The sequence below is a fragment of the Melanerpes formicivorus genome, unplaced genomic scaffold (genome assembly GCF_026170545.1).
Source record: "Melanerpes formicivorus ecotype bairdi unplaced genomic scaffold, bMelFor1.0.p_v2 SCAF_11, whole genome shotgun sequence".
Taxonomy (NCBI): domain Eukaryota; kingdom Metazoa; phylum Chordata; class Aves; order Piciformes; family Picidae; genus Melanerpes; species Melanerpes formicivorus.
Genome location: NW_027142363.1, coordinates 192,285 through 209,677, shown reverse-complemented (window position 1 = coordinate 209,677; position 17,393 = coordinate 192,285). Strand labels below are relative to the sequence as shown.

The 17,393-nt window shown below is 48.5% G+C and overlaps 1 protein-coding gene across 8 annotated transcripts in view; it reads right to left on the bottom strand.

Annotated features, from left to right (window-relative positions):
* Positions 1 to 17,393, bottom strand: part of GLRA2 (glycine receptor alpha 2) — a 93,982-nt gene that overhangs the window by 38,347 nt on the left and 38,242 nt on the right. For 7 of the 8 annotated variants that reach the window (XM_068144395.1, XM_068144399.1, XM_068144397.1 and 4 more), the window contains one exon: positions 16,108 to 16,322. In XM_068144395.1, the coding sequence (XP_068000496.1) occupies positions 16,108 to 16,322 (215 nt within the window). The remainder of the gene's footprint in view (positions 1 to 16,107; positions 16,323 to 17,393) is intronic. The other variant, XM_068144401.1, reaches the window with a different exon arrangement.

Sequence of the window (17,393 nt, the reverse complement as noted above, 5' to 3'; positions counted from 1 at the left end):
GAAAGCTGGAGCACTGGTCTGCACTTAAGGGGGTGGCTAAGCACCAGACCAGGACGTAAGGCCTTGAGAATGCTCTCCTGCTTCAGAAGCATTGCACTGCAGGCCCCAGCACAACCAGTTCCAATGGTTTCAAGGGTAGAACCTAATCACTTTTGCACAAGATGAGGGAAGTCATCCCCTTAGTGCTAATTTCCCTGCAGTGTAAAAATAGTGGTAACAAACCAGTAAATAATAAAAACCCAAACCAAGAGCAAGAAATAGCACAAATGCAAACAGCATTACTCAGACTTCTTTGTTCTGCTGGAGTAGTCTAAATTTCAAAGCCACCTCCCACACACACACTTATATATAACATTCTGAAATACAATACTTCCTCAGCTGCTGTGCTCTTTGTCACACCATTTATTCCTATGTATGGAGCATTCTGCCACAGAAAGCAAGACTGCAGCAGTGTTTTTCAGCTGGCATGACTCATCCTGGGTACCCAAACAAAGACCTGAGAGACAATAAAACAGAGGCACAAGCAAAGGGAAAGGGATAAAGACAGAGACAAACAAATGTCAAATATTATTCCATTGCTTGGGCCATGTGCAGTTTGTCAAGAACTGGCCTCATATTTCTCCTTGGTGTGATGGTAGCAGACACAGCACACTGCAATCAGCATCCCACCCATCACCCTTCCAGTCAGTTACATCAGGTTTGGTTTTATTTGTTTCAGAACCCACTCTAAGAAGGCTTTGTTTAATCAGCTACAGAGATCATAGCCCCACACTGGGACAGCCTTTGCTGCAGACTCTGAGGAGGGAGAGGCTTGCCCTGCTGGCTGCACACCTTGACTGTTGCATGGGTCAGGCTGCAGTGGAGCATTGGCTTCTGAAGTGCAGTGGCAGCTGAACACTGGCTCAGCTTTTCAGGAGTGATATGCAAAGGCTCCTTTGAAACAAGGACACTGGCAGGGAAAATGGAAATATTGTCAGGTCCCTGGGGCCCCATCCAGGCCTGGTTGTCCTTATGTGAGCCCACAGTCAAACTCCCTCTGTCCGTGGGCCCAGGAGTATCCCAGTTTGGGCTGTGCCCATACAGGTCTCCTGCATGGACCTTGGTGCAGTGTTTTAGTAAGCCCTACCACCACCCAGCTGTCCCCAGCAGGAGGAGGACACAGAGCTGCTGGAGGGAGTCCAGAGGAGACCACAAAGGTGATCCCAGGGCTGGAGCAGCTCTGCTGTGAGCACAGGCTGAGGGAGCTGGGGCTGTGCAGCCTGGAGAGCAGAAGGCTCCAGGGGCACTTCAGAGCTGCCTGCCAGGAGCTGAAGGGATCCTGTGAGCCTAACAGAAAACACTCGTGTGGAAAAAGTACCTTGACTGCAACTTTGAAGGATCTAATGTAGCTTCTGTGCTTGACCTTTCATTTCCTGGCAAACAGCTGGCTGCAGTTCACTTCTGATCAATGTCTCTGTCATCTCTGGGCCTATCTTCATTCACAAACGATGGCAGAACCTCCTCTCTGCATTCCTGCCCTTAGGTAATGGCATGATACCCACGATGTGTGGGCAGGGACTGTTTCATGCCAGACCTCAGCTGATTACATTGCAAAATGCAACCTAACCCTCAGATCCCTCCTTTGGTCCCTCTAAGACAAGCAAACCCACACAATGCTCTGCCAGCATCTGAGGAAGCTGGGTGCTATGGTAACCTGCCACGTGAAGCACCCCTAGGAAGCCTCCTTATTTGCAGCATATGGGAATCAACTGAAGTCTCCCTCCAAACACAATCTCCATGTAAACATGAACTGAAACCTTGAGCCAGTGCCCAGCTGCACTGCAGGACCTCAGCTCCACAGCTCACATGCTCCAGCGTGAAACATGTGGCTAAACTGAGACAGAGGAGGAATACTCAGCCCCCGACAGGCTCTGAGCAGAGCCAGGAAGGTGACTTCTAGTAAGTGGAAGTAGCTGCAGCTTTCCCTACCTCATTGCTTTACCTGCTTTCAAGAGCAATGCCCTTCTGAGCATTTTAATTCCTTCCCTGACAAGGCAAAGCTTTGGTGTAAGCACCTAAAGAGAGGTGGCTGCAGGGACAGCAGTGGCTGCAACACCTCAGCTTTCAGCTTTTCCCTTTCAGGAAGTGTCAAACTGGTCAGGCAATTCACAGAGTAGTTTTGCCACACGGGAATGGGCAAACTGGCCTCTGAGTGCCACAGAGCTGACGAGAGGGTTCTGAGGACTGTTTGTTGCAGCTGGCAATGCCAGGCCTCCAGCAGAGGGGCAAACCAGCAGCAGACATTGGGTTTGCCCTTGCTCTGGGAGGGGGCAAAGGGCAGCTCACTTCCGCACTTCTTCTTTCTGCTTTTTATTAGGGCTGCATGTTTATAAAAGAAATCGTGTCTGCCATTGCTCAAATAGCTCTGAGGAGCACAAATCTGCTTGGCAGAGAGGTGAGTGATGCTGTCCACAATGCTTATGTAGAATCCTGTCCCCAGCGTTTTCTTCCTCAGGGCTTGTGCTGGGTTCCCATCAGCCTCAGCCATGGGAGCTCAGCAGCTCGGTGGTTTGTCAAAGCCGCTGAGACCTCTGCCCTAGGGCAGTGAGGGGACTTGCTCTTTTTCTCTGAAAGGCAAGGTCACTGATTGCTCTTGTCCTCCCAAACAGGCTGTCCTCTGCTCAGCAATTTTTAATTACTATAATCTCAGCCTATTTTGGGTTTTTCTCATCCCAGATACCTGCAGTAGCCTCCTAAAGTACCTTGTGCAAGTGGGCAGGACTGATGCCTCACAGAGGCTAAAAATATTTGCTCTCTAAATGCCACCACAGCTTCTATCCGTAAGAGGATTAATTAAAGCATGGCTGTGAATATACAGATATGGAGATCACCAGCCCCAGAGCACACACAGGCAAATGAATTGATGCCTCCAGGCAGCTGTGCCACTGATCCACCAGCAAACTGCTCCAGCCAAGCCCTGGCTGGCTGGCTCTGGAGCAGCTGCAGAGGATCTCGTCCCAGTTTGGGTCCCCTGAGGCAGGACTGAGTCCTAGCACACAGGAGACAGCAGGGAGTACTTCAGACCTCTTCTGCCTCAACAGACCTAGAGGATGCCACCAGATGTCCCTCAGACTCCCCAAACACAGCAGGCAGGAGGCTGCACCTCCCTGGGCAGGATTAACCCACGCTCCACTGAGGACTGTTGCAGATGGTCTCACAAGCAGTGGCTACAGGACCCCAGGTGTCACCAGCTGCTACACAGAGGACAGAGTGTCTGTAACCTTATGATGCCGCAGTGTGCTGCTTGCTTGTTTTTTCCCTGAGATGCTCCTGCAGCAGCAGGCTGCCCAGAGCAGAGGATGGAGCTGTCTCACCTGTGTGTCAGCTGGAGGCTGTTACTGCACCACTTCAAGCTCAGAAGTAGACTTCTGGGATGCAGAGCCTAGTGTGGGTCTAAGCTACATCCAGAGCTGGTCAACTACCTCCCTAGTGAAGTTCAGGCTCCTCATACCAGGGCAAGCCAAGGCCATCAGGTCCTAACAGTATTGATGACAAACTGTTGGAGATTCCCTTCCCTTAAAAAGATGAAGTGAGAGCAAAAGTGGGTCACAAACAGACTGCCAGAAAAAAAGCAGTAACAGCTAAGTTGATCTGATGCTTCCATTAAAAGAAGATACTACAAAAAATTAATTTCTCCATTAAAAAATAAATGTGCTCAAAAGAGGTCTTCAGCTGGCAAATCAGCCAGAGGCTTTGTGCCAGTGTAAAGGAACAGGAGACTCAGCCTCCTCTCCAAAAAGCATAGTTGCATAGTGTGCTCTTGCTCCGTGCATATGAGAGATCCACCGAGCTGATAGTGCTGCAGAGTATATCCAGAAAAGCTCAGCTTTTAATGTTCTGTAAGACTTTAGGCTCTCCCCATGCAGCCTCGTGGGCACAGTAAAGAAAAGGGCTCAATTAAACACTGTATTAGACTGAGGCACACTCGTAGCCTTGAAACACATGTACACCAAAAAAAGGCAAGTAGAACCTGAGTCCAGTGAGTAAGAAGCTCTGACTTTATGTACCAGACTCAAGCACAGAGGGAGGGCCACATCCTGAGCCAGACCAACATGTGCCTTGCATTTGCATCTCCCTCCTTCAGATATGCAGAAGCACAGCAGCAGCCACAGCTGCCTGAAAATCCACTGTGTGAATAAATGCAATCCAGAGCTCGCTCAGAGGAAGGAGCATCAGACCAGTGCTCTATGCACAGATGGGAAAATACCTCTGGTATGTGACCCAAAACGATGTGCCAAAGGAATATCAGCCCCAGGCAGTGAGCAAGACGACTGCTTTATAGGCAGCATCCAATTAGCTGGTGACAATCCAGTCTTGCAGCACTGCAGTCATTTTGGATGCACTTAGCTGACGACAATCCAGTCTTGCAGTGGCACTGAAGAAGTTCCTAACTAACATCAGCCCTTCTCTCTGATCACTTCCTAGAATGCACAGAACTGTGCCAGTTTGTGCTGAGAACTGATTGTTTTAATCCATGTGAAGTTACACATCTACTGCTGCAATTATTTCTACTTTGTGTGTATTTGATTTTCTCTTCTAATTCACAGCTCCAAGAGTCAAACTGGGTCCTTGTGATCATGCAGTTCTTTGCCTGTCAGTCTGGCACTGGAGACTGAATTATGCCCCGTGGGCAGCACTGCTGGCTCTGCAGAAGCCTAAGAGCACCTCCTGTAACCTATTTGTCCTAAAGATTAACACAAGACTGCAATGAAACAAGGCTTTGGATGCCACCTCATCCACAATTCATTCTCTTTAATCCTGCATGAGGAAAGGGATGTGAATGAAAAAATTAATCTCTTTTCCTAAACACAACAGGTTTGACCTTAATCACACGCAAAGCGTAACTGTAGGTAGAAGATTCTTATATAGCCACTTGTCTGGGACAACAGAATGGAGCTTACTGGTTTGCATATTACTGTGTCAGGATGCAGAGCTTATTGTTTGCCAGGTTGTGTGTTTGGAACTGGATTTATGTCACACCACTTCAGACACCTGACTGCCAGCTGACCACCCTGGCTTCCCTTGTTGGCACTTAAACAAAAGAAGTTCACAGGATCTGCCTTTAAATACCTTTTGAGTGCCCTTTAAATACCTTTGCTGGCATTGCAGGAGTAGTAGAAGTAGACATCACTACTGGAAGAGAGCCAAAAGGGAAGTACTTCAAACCCAGGCAAAACCAGAGAAAAGTTAGCACCAGTCAACAGAAGCAAAAAGTCCTGGGAACATGCAGAGAAATATCAGAATAAACGAAGAGCAGCAGAAGCCAACCCGAGAGGAGCAGTAGAATTACTGCCAAGGAGAGGAGCAGAAGGATGAGGGTCGCTGGGCACTGCCAATGAAAGGGGCTGTGAAACCAGCCTGGTGCCAGCCCACGCCGCTGGGCACCTAATCCACAGGCAGGGTGGCTGTGCAGGGTGCCACGCGTGGTGCTGAAAGGGACTGAGGATGGAGCAGCAGCTGCCCAGAGCTGTGGGGGAAAGGTGACTGTGACTGCCTAGCCTATAAAGAGAGCAGAGGAGGAGGAGGAGGAGGAAGAAAGCTATATTAAGAATTTCCACAGCAGCATAGCTATGCCTGCTACATTAAAAAACATTGTATTGGCACAGTGAGGAAGATGATTGAAGGCTGAAGAAAACATCACATGACAGAGACAAAAGGAGCCCAATCTGCTCAGTTTGAGAAATGAAAAGGTTGCTCAGTTTCCTCACAGGATTTCTTGAATGAGAGCAGCAGCAGAGTATGGAAGGCACCGGCAGGCTGGGTAGAGTGGTGTGCAAGGAGGAGCACCAGCTGGAGGGTGAAGCTTTGGCTCCCTTGGAATCCCCAGGCTCTCCAAACCATCTCCCTGTAGGGGCTGTGTGGGTAGCTGTTGAAACAGACTTCAAAAATTCATTTTCAGAGAAAGTCTGCACACTTTGCAGACTGCTTAAGCAGAGCAGGTACAGAGCACAACTGTAGCAACAATGGGCTGCAAAGAGGAGTGTCAACTGTCCCTCCTGGACCTGGAGAGAGCAGATCTGTGGCTTATCATAGTATCATTCAGGGTTGGAAGGGACCACAAGGATCATCTAGTTCCAACCCCCCTGCCATGGGCAGGGACACCCCACACTAGATCAGCCTGGCCAGAGCCTCATCCAGCCTGGGCTTAAACACCTCCAGGGATGGGGCCTCAACCACCTCCCTGGACAACCCATTCCAGGGTTTCACCACTCTCATGGTGAAGAACCTTCTCCTCACATCCAGCCTGAATCTCCCCACCTCCAGCTTCATTCCATTCCCCCTAGTCCTATCACTACCTGAGATCCTGAGAAGTCCTTCCCCAGCCTTCCTGTAGGCCCCCTTCAGATACTGGAAGGCCACAATTAGGTCACCTTGGAGCCTTCTCTTCTCCAGACTGCACAGCCCCAACTCCTTCAGTCTGTCCTCATAGGAGAGGTGCTCCAGCCCTCTGATCATCCTTGTGGCCCTTCTCTGGACACCTTCCAGCACCTCCAGATCCCTCTTGTCATAGGGGCTCCAGAACTGGACACAGTACTCCAGGTGGGGTCTCACCAGGGCTGAGTAGAGGGGGAGGATCACCTCCCTCGACCTGCTGGCCACACTTCTCCTGCTGCAGCCCAGGATCTGATTGGCTTTGCGGGCTGCAAGTGCACATTGAGAGCTCCTGTTGAGCTTTTTGTCCATCAGCACCCCCAAGTCTCTCTCCTCAGGGCTACTTTCCAGCCAGTCACTGCCCAGCCTGTATTTGTGCCTGGGATTGCCTCGACCCAGCTGCAGGACCCTGCACTTGGTCTTGTTGAACCTCATGAAGTTGGCTTGTGCCCACCTCTCCAGCCTGTCAAGGTCCCTCTGGATGGCCTCCCTTCCCTCCAGCGTGTCTGCTGCACCACACAGCTTGGCGTCATCAGCAAACTTGCTGAGGGCGCACTCAATGCCACTGTCCATGGCACCCACAAAGATTCTAGGAGTCACCAAGTCACAGGAACATAGAAACAGCTAAGGAAACTGCTCTGGTGGCTTGAAGCTGGCTGGCTGCAGTGAGCATCTCTGGAGTTCACTGTGGGGCAGCTGGATTCTATTCTCTTCGCTTCAGGGTGTTCCAGTGCCCGAGCTTGCTCTTGTGGGTGCAGTGTGGGGTTAATTAGTGGCATTTTCCCCTTGACTCTTAATATTATTTGAAGCTGAGCAGTGCCTTCCAGGAGCTCAGCAAATGTTAGTGCTGGCTAGGATATGCTTTCCCCTGCTTTAGAGATTTTTTGACATTTCAGAACTGTCTTCTGAATTAGAATAACAAAGAAAATGTAAACAAAAAAAAAAAAGCCACGAATCACAATTTCAGGTTTTTCCAAGTTCTGTGGCTTGAACTGTTTCCATCATTTCTATTTCCATGACAAACTTTGATGATATTTTTAGGTTGATTAAGAAGAAATTCTGTGCAGTGAAGGTAGTGAGACACTGGAACTGGTTGCCCAGGGAGGCTGTGGATGCCTCCTCCCTGGAGGTGTTCAAGGCCAGGCTGGACGAGGCCTTGAGAAAGCTGGGCTGGTGGGAGGTGTCCCTGCCCATGGCAGGGGTTGGAGCTGGGTGACCTTTGAGGTTCCCTCCGACTCCAACCATTCATGAATCTGAGTGATCCTAACAGCAGCAATCATGAATGGAACTGGCCAGAGGAGCTTTCCATCAAGTGCAGTTCCTATCCTCAGGTAATCCACAGCCTTTTAATTAGATATGCCTTCAACTGAGGAAAAGCTTTTGTGGAAACCTCATTAATGTAAGAAGCTAATCAACTCTTACAGCTGCACTCGCTGAGGGAGTTTTACCTTTAAGTAATTTCCCGCGCTGCAAGCCTTGCCTGTAAGGATGTGTCGTACGCTCCTTTGACTTGCTGCAAAGCATCTGTCTGTCTCCTGGCCCAAGCAAAGCAGAAGACAAGGAGGTCCTCTCTGAGTGCAGTGTGGCTGGCACAGTGCGCTTCTAGCACCAGCAGCTCAGGGTTTGGCTTTTGAAACACAATTCTCATTTCTTGTTTCCTGGGAAGACAGCACCACACCACTGCACCCCTTGCAGAAAGGATAACTAACCCATTAAGTGAATCATTATGTCTTACTCTTCCCACTCACATGGCACTGGCAAAGACCACAGTGCTTCCCAGACTGGGTTTGTGTCACATTCAGCACCACTGAGGCACTTCAACTGTTTTTGCAGTGGCACAGCCCTGACCCCTTGGCTTAGGGGAGCCCTGGCAACAAGTAACAGCATCAGTAAAGCATCTGAACACTTGAATCCACATCCTTCCCAGGGACAGGATCTTGTTTTCATCCCAGGTGGATTCTATTTCTCCTAGAAGGTTCAGGAGACAAAGAAATGCAGACAAAAAAGCCACGAAATAGATCCTGTCAGACAACAACTTCCTTGGAGGAGCAAGAGAGCAGTTCCTTTGACCAAGAGAAAGCAGCAGAACACTGCCTGGCTCTGAGGGGCTTCACAATGCTGACATTTGGGCTGCTGCACTTTATGAAGTTTTCATTTGTTCTTTGTTATCTACATGCAAATTCAAACTAGGTTTAAGTCAGTTTTTGTTAAGCAGAGCTTGCTCAAGCATGGAGTGGTGCAGTGCTGGAAGGTGGCAGCCTCATTGCTGTCTGTGACCATCTAGAAGGTTCCTTGGAAAGTTAAGAACTTTTTGTAAGCTGATCCTGGCCTGCAAAGGAATGAGCCTCAGTGTCCCCTGCCCACAGATGAATTTTGGAAGCAGCAGTTTTCATCACACTTTACCCAAGCCCACCAAGTATTTCCAGTGCCTTTTGTGACCGTTTGAGGGACGCACAGAGGAAAACAACCTTCTGCAGCAACACAGACACCACATAAAACCGCTGCTACTGATGCATGCTTGAAGTTTTAGTGTCCCAGGAGATTGCCTGGTAGCAGAAATCATTTTCCCTGCATGAGACAGCCAGGGGTGTCTCAGCCCCTTGAGAGTGTCACCACTGGTGACTGCTTATCACACGACCCTTCTACCTTCCCTGTGAATACCTGCACTGAGGAAAACTGATGTGTTCCCCCTCACTGACACCACATCCCCTGCTCTCATTTAGTCACTTGTGTTTGTCTCCAGACGTTCTGGGGGCTCCAGCTCCATTCCCCAGAGGCTTAACCTTTGGTAGCACAAGGACAGACAGCACACTGTGTGTCTCTCACAGGCAGGGCTGCCTCACACCAAACACAGGCCACTGAGGATCAAAGCCCTTTGTTACCATTCTCCCCTCTGTTTGAGATGAGATATCTCAACTGACTCTAACCTTCTAGAAAGAAGAAATGAGGAGGAAAAGAAAAAAGATTGCTTCATCAGGATTTGCAACTCCACTGCCAGGATCTGTGAATAATGATCATTTGATAGCCTGTGACATAGTTCCATGCCTTGAAAACAAAGGACAATGTTTGCTTGCCACTGTCTAGTTCAGAACTGGTTCATTGCCAAAGCCAATGTTACTACACCAAGGAGTAGTGTGCCCTGCTACAGCAAATCAAAGTCATAGCACAGATACTGTATGTGTATGTGTATGGCTCTGAGCCACTGAACTCCTCCTCCTGCAGAAGTTTGTTTGATGCATCCATGAAAAAAAGTAAACTGCCTCTCTCTCTTTTCTTTGGGAGGGATGGGGAAGGGGGAAAGAGAGAAGAGCAGAAGGGGTTAATACTTCCAGGTACCAATATTGATAATCAAGGGTTTTGCCACAGAAAACAAAAAGTCTGGCACTGAAGCAACAGGATTCAATGGTGGTAGTGACTCAAAGACAGCTTTGGGGAGTGAGATGTCCATGGCAGCCATGTGCAGCAGGCACAGAAGTTCAGGCTGAAGGAGGCAGCCTGAAGGCACCCTGCAAATGGAAGAGTTTTTCCCAGCTCCAGGGGGACCATCAACATTATTGCAAATGAAATTTTAACCAAAGAGATTAATAAGTCATACCCCTGGATGATCTGATAGTCAGGGCTCACAAGTATTTGAGCTGAATGAGCCACAAGAGCTTGCAGCACTGCTGCAGAGTGGGTTTGCAGTGCTTATCTGTGTGAAAGAGCAGCACAGAGCACTCCTGAGAGAGCTGCTAAAAGCCAACAGAAGGTCCGGGAGGGTGTGACAGCACAGCCAGAGAGCCCCAAAGCCTTGCCAGGGTTATGAAACAGCCAGCAGCCTGCTGTGCACAGGAACTTCAGCTCCTCTCTGGTGCTTGAAATAGGCTGTGCCGAATGCCAGCCCTCCCAGATGACTGCATTACGGAACCTGCTGAGGAAGTGCCAGGAGTACTCAGCCCAGGTCCCAGAGGTATTCAGGCACATCTGATTGTGTATTTTTAGCTGTCACGCACGGCAGCAGCTACTCTGCCTGTACTACAGCAAACACCACTGCCTGCACTGCACAGCAAAACAAACTCCCAAGTTCAGCTCAGTACAGTGGGGAGGTGACGGACCCACTCAGCCCTTCTCTCTGCCTTCATAGAGCAGGACCTGCCCTAGATCCTAATGCACCTCTCTGTATCAGCATTAGTCTCTGTCAGACAAGAAAACAGGCAGTGTCCTCTCAGCCAGCTTTGCACAGAATGAAGGGCAGCTAAAATTTCACTGCAGGCCATACATGAACCCTGTGAGACCTAGAGACTGGCTGGGACACCTCACATCTGTAGCCAAGCCAAACAGAACAAGGTGACAGTTTCTACTGACAGAATTAGGAGCTCTGTTTAACATCTACACTTCCCCCTCCTGCTCTTCTCACAGGAACCATGGATCCTGCTGGGTTTAGATTCCTGACCTGTGCAGCAGACCCAAATCTGGTTTACCAATCTGGAAATGGCTGTGGAATGGAAGAGGACAATGTCTTTCTATGATGGATGTGTGGTCATAGCATTTATAGCTATGCCAGAGTTCACCCAGTGCCCTGTGACCGAGAGATTGCTCCCTGTGAAGCTGCAGCTGCACAGCCCTGATCCCAAGGGTGCCAGCTCTACTGAAAGGGCACAGCCCAGCTGTGTGTCTGCCCAGATCCCAAGGGTGCCAGCTCTACAGAAAGGGGAAGTATGTTTTACAGCCCAGCTGGTGCAGGTGGAAGCAGCAGGTAAGTTTCTGGGCTCTTCCTATCAGAGCCATGCATACATTTTCAAGCTGGTATTAACATGGCCACAGCACCCCTGGAAGTGGCCAGGAAGTTCTCTTTGGTACATCTGTGTCCAGTTCTGGGCCCCTCAGTTTAGGAAGGAGGTTGACTTGCTGGAACGAGTCCAGAGAAGAGCAACAAAGTTGGTGAGGGGTTTGGAACACAAGCCCTATGAGGAGAGGCTGAGGGAGCTGGGGTTGCTCAGCCTGGAGAAGAGGAGACTCAGGGGTGACCTTATCACTCTCTACAACTACCTGAAGGGAGGTTGTAGACAGGCAGATGATGGTCTCTTTGCCCAGGCAGCCAGTACCAGAACAAGAGGACACAGTCTCAGGCTGCGCCAGGGGAGGTTCAGGTTGGATGTTAGGAAGAAGTTCTACACAGAAAGAGTGATTGCCCATTGCAATGGGATGCCCAAGGAGGTGGTGGAGTCACCATCATTGGAGGTTTTCAGGAAGAGACTTGATGGGGTGCTTGGTGCCATGGGTTAGCTGTTTGGGTGGGTTGGATTGGTTGATGGGTTGGACGTGATGATCTTGAAGGTCTCTTCCAACCTGGTTTGGTTTATTCTAAATAAAGGTTTATCTGATCTCACCCTACCCTGCAGGTCACTGCCTTGCCCCTCAAGCACAGACACATTTGCATCTCGTCTGAAGACCACTCTGGGGAAACCAGCAGGGGGAAGAAGTGAGAATAAAGGAATGGATTCTGAAAAAGCTGTAGGGTAGCATCAGAAGCATCTGGTTTGAGCTGCAAGTGCTGAGCAGATGTTTGTAAACAACGTGACAGGGAGTTGTTAGCAGCATTGTGCAGCACTGCTTGTTTTACAAACAGACCTCTGTGCTTAGTTACAATCAATAGTAATTGTCTCAGACAGTCGCAGCAAGCAAACCTAAGCTCACTTATGAGCCTTGGATTATTCTGGATGTTTTTGGGGAGTTTGGTCGAAAAATAGTTTCAGTTCAGTCTGTGTAATGTCCTCTGTGCAGGACAGATCTCTGCACCCAGATTCCAATCCTGTGTGAAACACAACAATGGATATTGAAAGTCTTGTCTGAACACAGGGTTTAGTAGTACCCAGATTTGCCCAGCTCAGAACAAAAGAAGAGCTAAGTGGGTTCCACAAGCTCTTAAGAGAAGTGAAAGACTTGAAGGTCTCTTCTGACATGGTCTATTCCATTCTATTCTATTCTATTCTATTCTATTCTATTCTATTCTACTGATATATCTTGTATGGCATATGCAAAAACTGTATTGATGAAGGAGAGGAAAGTTATGTAAGAACATTGGAAATGAACAAAAGAAAGGAGAGCAAAAACATCTCAGTGAAGGCACAGGACAGGAGAGCAGATCCTCAGGACCAGCTGACAGCACAGCCTGGCCTCCCAAGAGCCTGCACAGCAGCCCCCCTGTACCAGGGCCAAGAAAACTGACACCCACTCAGCTTCAGGGTTCTGAGCAGATTCACTAGAAGTGGAGACTAATTTGCAGTTCCCCTGTCAACTGCAGAGGTGTGACAGGGGGCAGGCAGAGTAAGTCTCAGGGTGAGGCTTGAGGACCTTCAGGCCTCCTGCAGGAATTTGTACACATCTAATAAAAACAAGATTGGGTTAATTATTTCAGGAATATGTGAGGTGCTCAGACACCCAGTGCCAGCTAAGAGATCTCATGACTGCTGAACTACTCCTGCATTTCCTCTGCAGATCCTGAGCTTAGAGTAAAAGTAATTTGCCTCAACCCTGCTTCCTGTCTAAGTTACTCCATGACTGCCTTTTTGCCACAGTGCTGCACCAAAATGGATCATCTCAGGGCTCTGTTACATGAAAGATGAGCTATCCTCACCCTCGCTGCTCTGCTTCCCATGGAAACAAACACACAGCAAGTCAGCTCAGGGAACAGCATCTAGTCCTTTTTATTCTTATTTCTCCTCATTTCTTCTTTAAAAAAAAATATTATGGCATCATTTTAACCTTTTTTTTTTTTTTTTTTTTTTTTTTTTTCTTTAATGTGCTGTATTCTTGGAGCTTCTTTGCTTGATAACTTCTGGCATTCAGAAAATGAGAGGTCACTTTCTCAGACTGGACTGCCAGAAGCCCAAGGCTCTTGAAGAGTCTCCAAACACGCCAGGGAGAGTGGATGGACAGAAAAGAAGTCATTAGCTGCCAAAGGGGTTAGGCTTCACTCACTTTGGGTTTGCCAGGCCCTGTACCTATCAGAGTATGATGCTCACCTTGTACTGAGCAATGCATTTGGGATCCAAAGCAAATGGACTCCCAGAGATTTCGATGAGCTCTCAATGGGACTTTTTCAGGCACAGTGCTCCTCGGGGCAGGAACAGGCATTCATTAAGCACTGTGCATTAAAGTAACACAATATGAATGCTACACAGCTGTGCAAGAGTCGTTTACTTGACTTAAAGTCTCCTCAAATGTTTTTCTTTATGGCATTAGAGGTAATTCATTTGCTTGGACTACTGTTGCAAAGGTTTAGCTTACACCAGTGTTTTAACAAGAAAGCAGGCTGAAACACACACAATTACTGGCACAGCAGAGAGCCCTCTCTCTCAAATGGCTCTTTGGAAAATGCTGTAAAACTTCTAATTCTGTTGATTCAACAAAAGGGGAGCTGTTTAGAAAGAAACAGGATGGCAAGAGAACAGCCATTCCATGCTCTGAAGAAATGAACTGCCTACTACCCTCTAAAGCACTGGGTGTCAAGTGGAGGGGGCCAAGCTCTTTTCAGTGGTGCCCAGTCACAAGCCAAGGAACAACAGGTACAAGTTTGAGCATAGAAGGTTCCACCTCAGCATGAGGAGAAACTTCTTTACAGTGAGGGTGGCAGAGCCCTGGAGCAGGCTGCCCAGAGAGGCTGTGGAGTCTCCTTCTCTGGAAACTTTCCAACCCCACCTGGATGCATTCCTGTGCAGCCTGCCCTGGGTGATGCTGCTCTGGCAGAGGGGTTGGACTGGATGGTCTCTGGAGGTCCCTTCCAAACTCTAATGTATCAACCATTGGCAGGTATCAATCATTACACAGAACCTATCTGTAAATGAACTGTAAAAGCCCCCAGAGGGACTAACTCACTCAGACAGAGACCAAAGCTGACTGAATCCAGTGCCCTGGGCTCTCTGGTGAAGCATTTTTTCCCTGCTGTCAATCTTCTGGCAAAAGAACACAATAGAAAAGGAGAAGAGGTAGTAGGGCCCAAACATCACTGCTCGCTGATGGTGGCTGAGGTGAATGCTGAGGCTAAAGAAGAACCTCTGACAATCAAATAGCCACAACCTACATAATCTGGACTCTCCCATTTCTTCTACTCAGCAGAAACCCAGAAAATTGCCCAGCAAAAGGTTTTCTACTCAAATAAGACAGAATATAAAAGGGAGAAATATTTTCCACAGGATCAAAGGAGTATGATAAAGTCTCTTTCAAGGGTTAGCATCAGGGACATGCTAACACTGCAGAGCTCCTTGGCAGGGTGCATTTGCCCAGCTGTGAGTATGGGTGGAAGGCTCCACCACAGTGACTGCAACACCTCTAATTCCCCAGCCAGCTGATTTGTTAGAGGTGTGGAATGTATCACAGGTTGTGCCATCTGGGCACAGTTTGCAGTGCTTGCTGCCTATGGAGCTTGCATGCTCCTTGCCAGGATTATCTCTCTGTTGACTTCCTTTTCAGAGTTTTCACTTGGCAATATTGACTGAGTTTTCCAAACAAATGCTGATTACATGATCCCTTTGAGATTCTGACCTAGGATATGGAAGGCCTTCAGTCTGCATGGCAAGTTACACACAGCTCCAAGAGAAGTACTGAAGCTGATCCCATTGTCATAGTCACCCGGCTGTGCAGAGACACTTTCTCATCACCAACAGAGGAGCAGCACAATCTGTGCATCCTCTGAAGGCACCACACATATGCTGCACTTGAACAAATCACAGCCTTTGGAAGGAGACTCAATGTGTTACTGAGAGCAAAGCAGAAGAGAGCACAACACACTTGTGGAACAGATCAGGAGCTGTACAGACTCTCACAGGTTGTGCTTTTCATGGCTGCTGTGCTGCTAAGCCCTGTGATGCTGGACTGCTGCAGAAAGAACTCTTCAGAGAGTGCATCTCATGATTCCTTAAACTGTTGTAAATTGATCTCTGAACTCTCTTTCAGAAAATTGTACACAGAATTCTGCTGGAAATACTACCAGCAGAAGCACTCAGGCTGTGCCCATGCCCAGAAGAGCTCTCAGCCTGACTGCATGAAGCACTGAGTCTGTGATCTGCAAATCCATCTGGCCTGGACTTAAAAGAACACAAAATTTTTGTGTGGGAATATTTCTATGTGTAGACAGAATAAAGGTCTGCAGGCAACACCTGGATGAGAATATGGTCAGGCTCTGCCCTGACATAAAGGTATCAGCAGCTCCTCCCTGAAAAGAAACTGCAGAGAACTCCTCTGGGTGTAGACATGTTCTATATGTGTAGTTTATGTACATTTATGCCTATTTATATGTCCAGCAGACTAAGTGCCACCTCTAGAAGCATCCAGTATTTGAGAGCCTAACAACTGAAGGTCTCTTCCAACCTGGTTTATTCTATTCTAACCCAGAGAATCTGAGAGAGTTTCTAAAGCCTGCAGTCAGAGGGAATATCCAACTTCCATCAAAGTGCTGCCAGGAATGCAGACACTGCCTGAACACTTCATGATGCTGAAATGTGTCACCATCAGTAGAAGCTCAGGCCACAGCCATCCCAGCCAGCCCTCCCACAGCCCTCCAGGAGCCTGCCTCCCTCCTTCCCTCCCTCCTAAGGCAGGGTACTGCAGCAGCTCGGCCACAGTCACCCCCAGGTGCACACTTCCCAGACCTTCCAGAACCTCCAGAAGAAGCACAAATGGTAACAGCAGTTGGATAGGACCAAGCAAGTTCCTTACTTTTGGGAGGGAAGCTCTGGATCCCGAGCTTTGCGTGGTCATTGTCAGAACTGTGGTGATGCCCAGAGCGACTCTAGCTGGAGCAGCATCCATGTTGATCCAGAAAGAAACCCAGGACAAAATGACAATCAGCAGGCTAGGAATGTACATCTGGATTAAATAGTATCCCATCTGACGCTCCAAATGAAACTTGACTTCAATGCATGTAAACTTCCCTAGAACATGAAATTACTTTGATAAATGCTCTTTGCACAGTTTGCTCTTGTGTTCTGCACATCATTTAGAGGCACTGCCTGCTTCCTGCCTCCTCACCTCTGGGACACCAGTGTCACTCAGCCACTTGGGCCATGCTAGCTGGGGGGACACGCAGGACCCCTGAAGCAGGCTGTGCCCAGTTCTTCACATTAATTGAGAAAACAAATGTTAGCACAGCTTTTTCACCTCCAGAGACAGAATGTAACATTCCCTTTCTCAAAACTTAATGAGATTGTACTTTATTTAATGTTTAGTATTGAAAGGGGACAGCATTTTGCTCTTTTAATGACATGAGATTAAGCCAATGCACTCGGGCACTTCATGAACTGCTACTCTCACAGCCCTGTGGCAGGTCACAGCCCTTTCACTTTGGTCCTGTCCTTCACCTGTGTCTGTAGGGTACATCTCACAGCAGAATCCACTCTAAACCTATTCTGAATTTTGCCAGAAGTCTCACCCCAGGAAAGCCACAAGAAGCTCTGGTGGGAGGTGAGTGGTTGCTCAGGCAGCAGAGAGCTGCTCTGCAGGGGTGCTGAGGAGCTGAACTTCCACAGGAAGTTTAGGATCGCCTGACAGTAGAGCTCATCACACAGCAGGGGATGAAGTGTCTTGAACAGCAGCAGCTCATCAGCTACCCATCTACCCTCTGCTGCTCTCCAGACTGCTGTGGCTTAGGCACTGCGAAGGCTCTTGCTAGAGTCACGCTAATTTGAGCACTTCCTCCTGAAGTGTCCTGCTAATGGTTTCAAAGGTTCCTTCTGTGTTGCTTGGCCAAGTGCATGAAGCTGCATTGTTCCTTGCTTATCCTATCAGGAGAAACTGGGGGGGGTGGGGGTGGTGGGGAGTGGTGTTGCTCCTTTTTGTCCTCTCTTACTTTCAGGGTTTGACTCTGCAAAGTTGTCTGACAGTAATTAGAAAAGCAAATGAGCTCATGAATCCAGAGTCTGAGCCATGTAGTGGGAAATGGCCAGACATGAGCTGATGAACCCTGCCTGTTGGGATTCACTTTTGGTTGTACCCTTTAAGTGTGA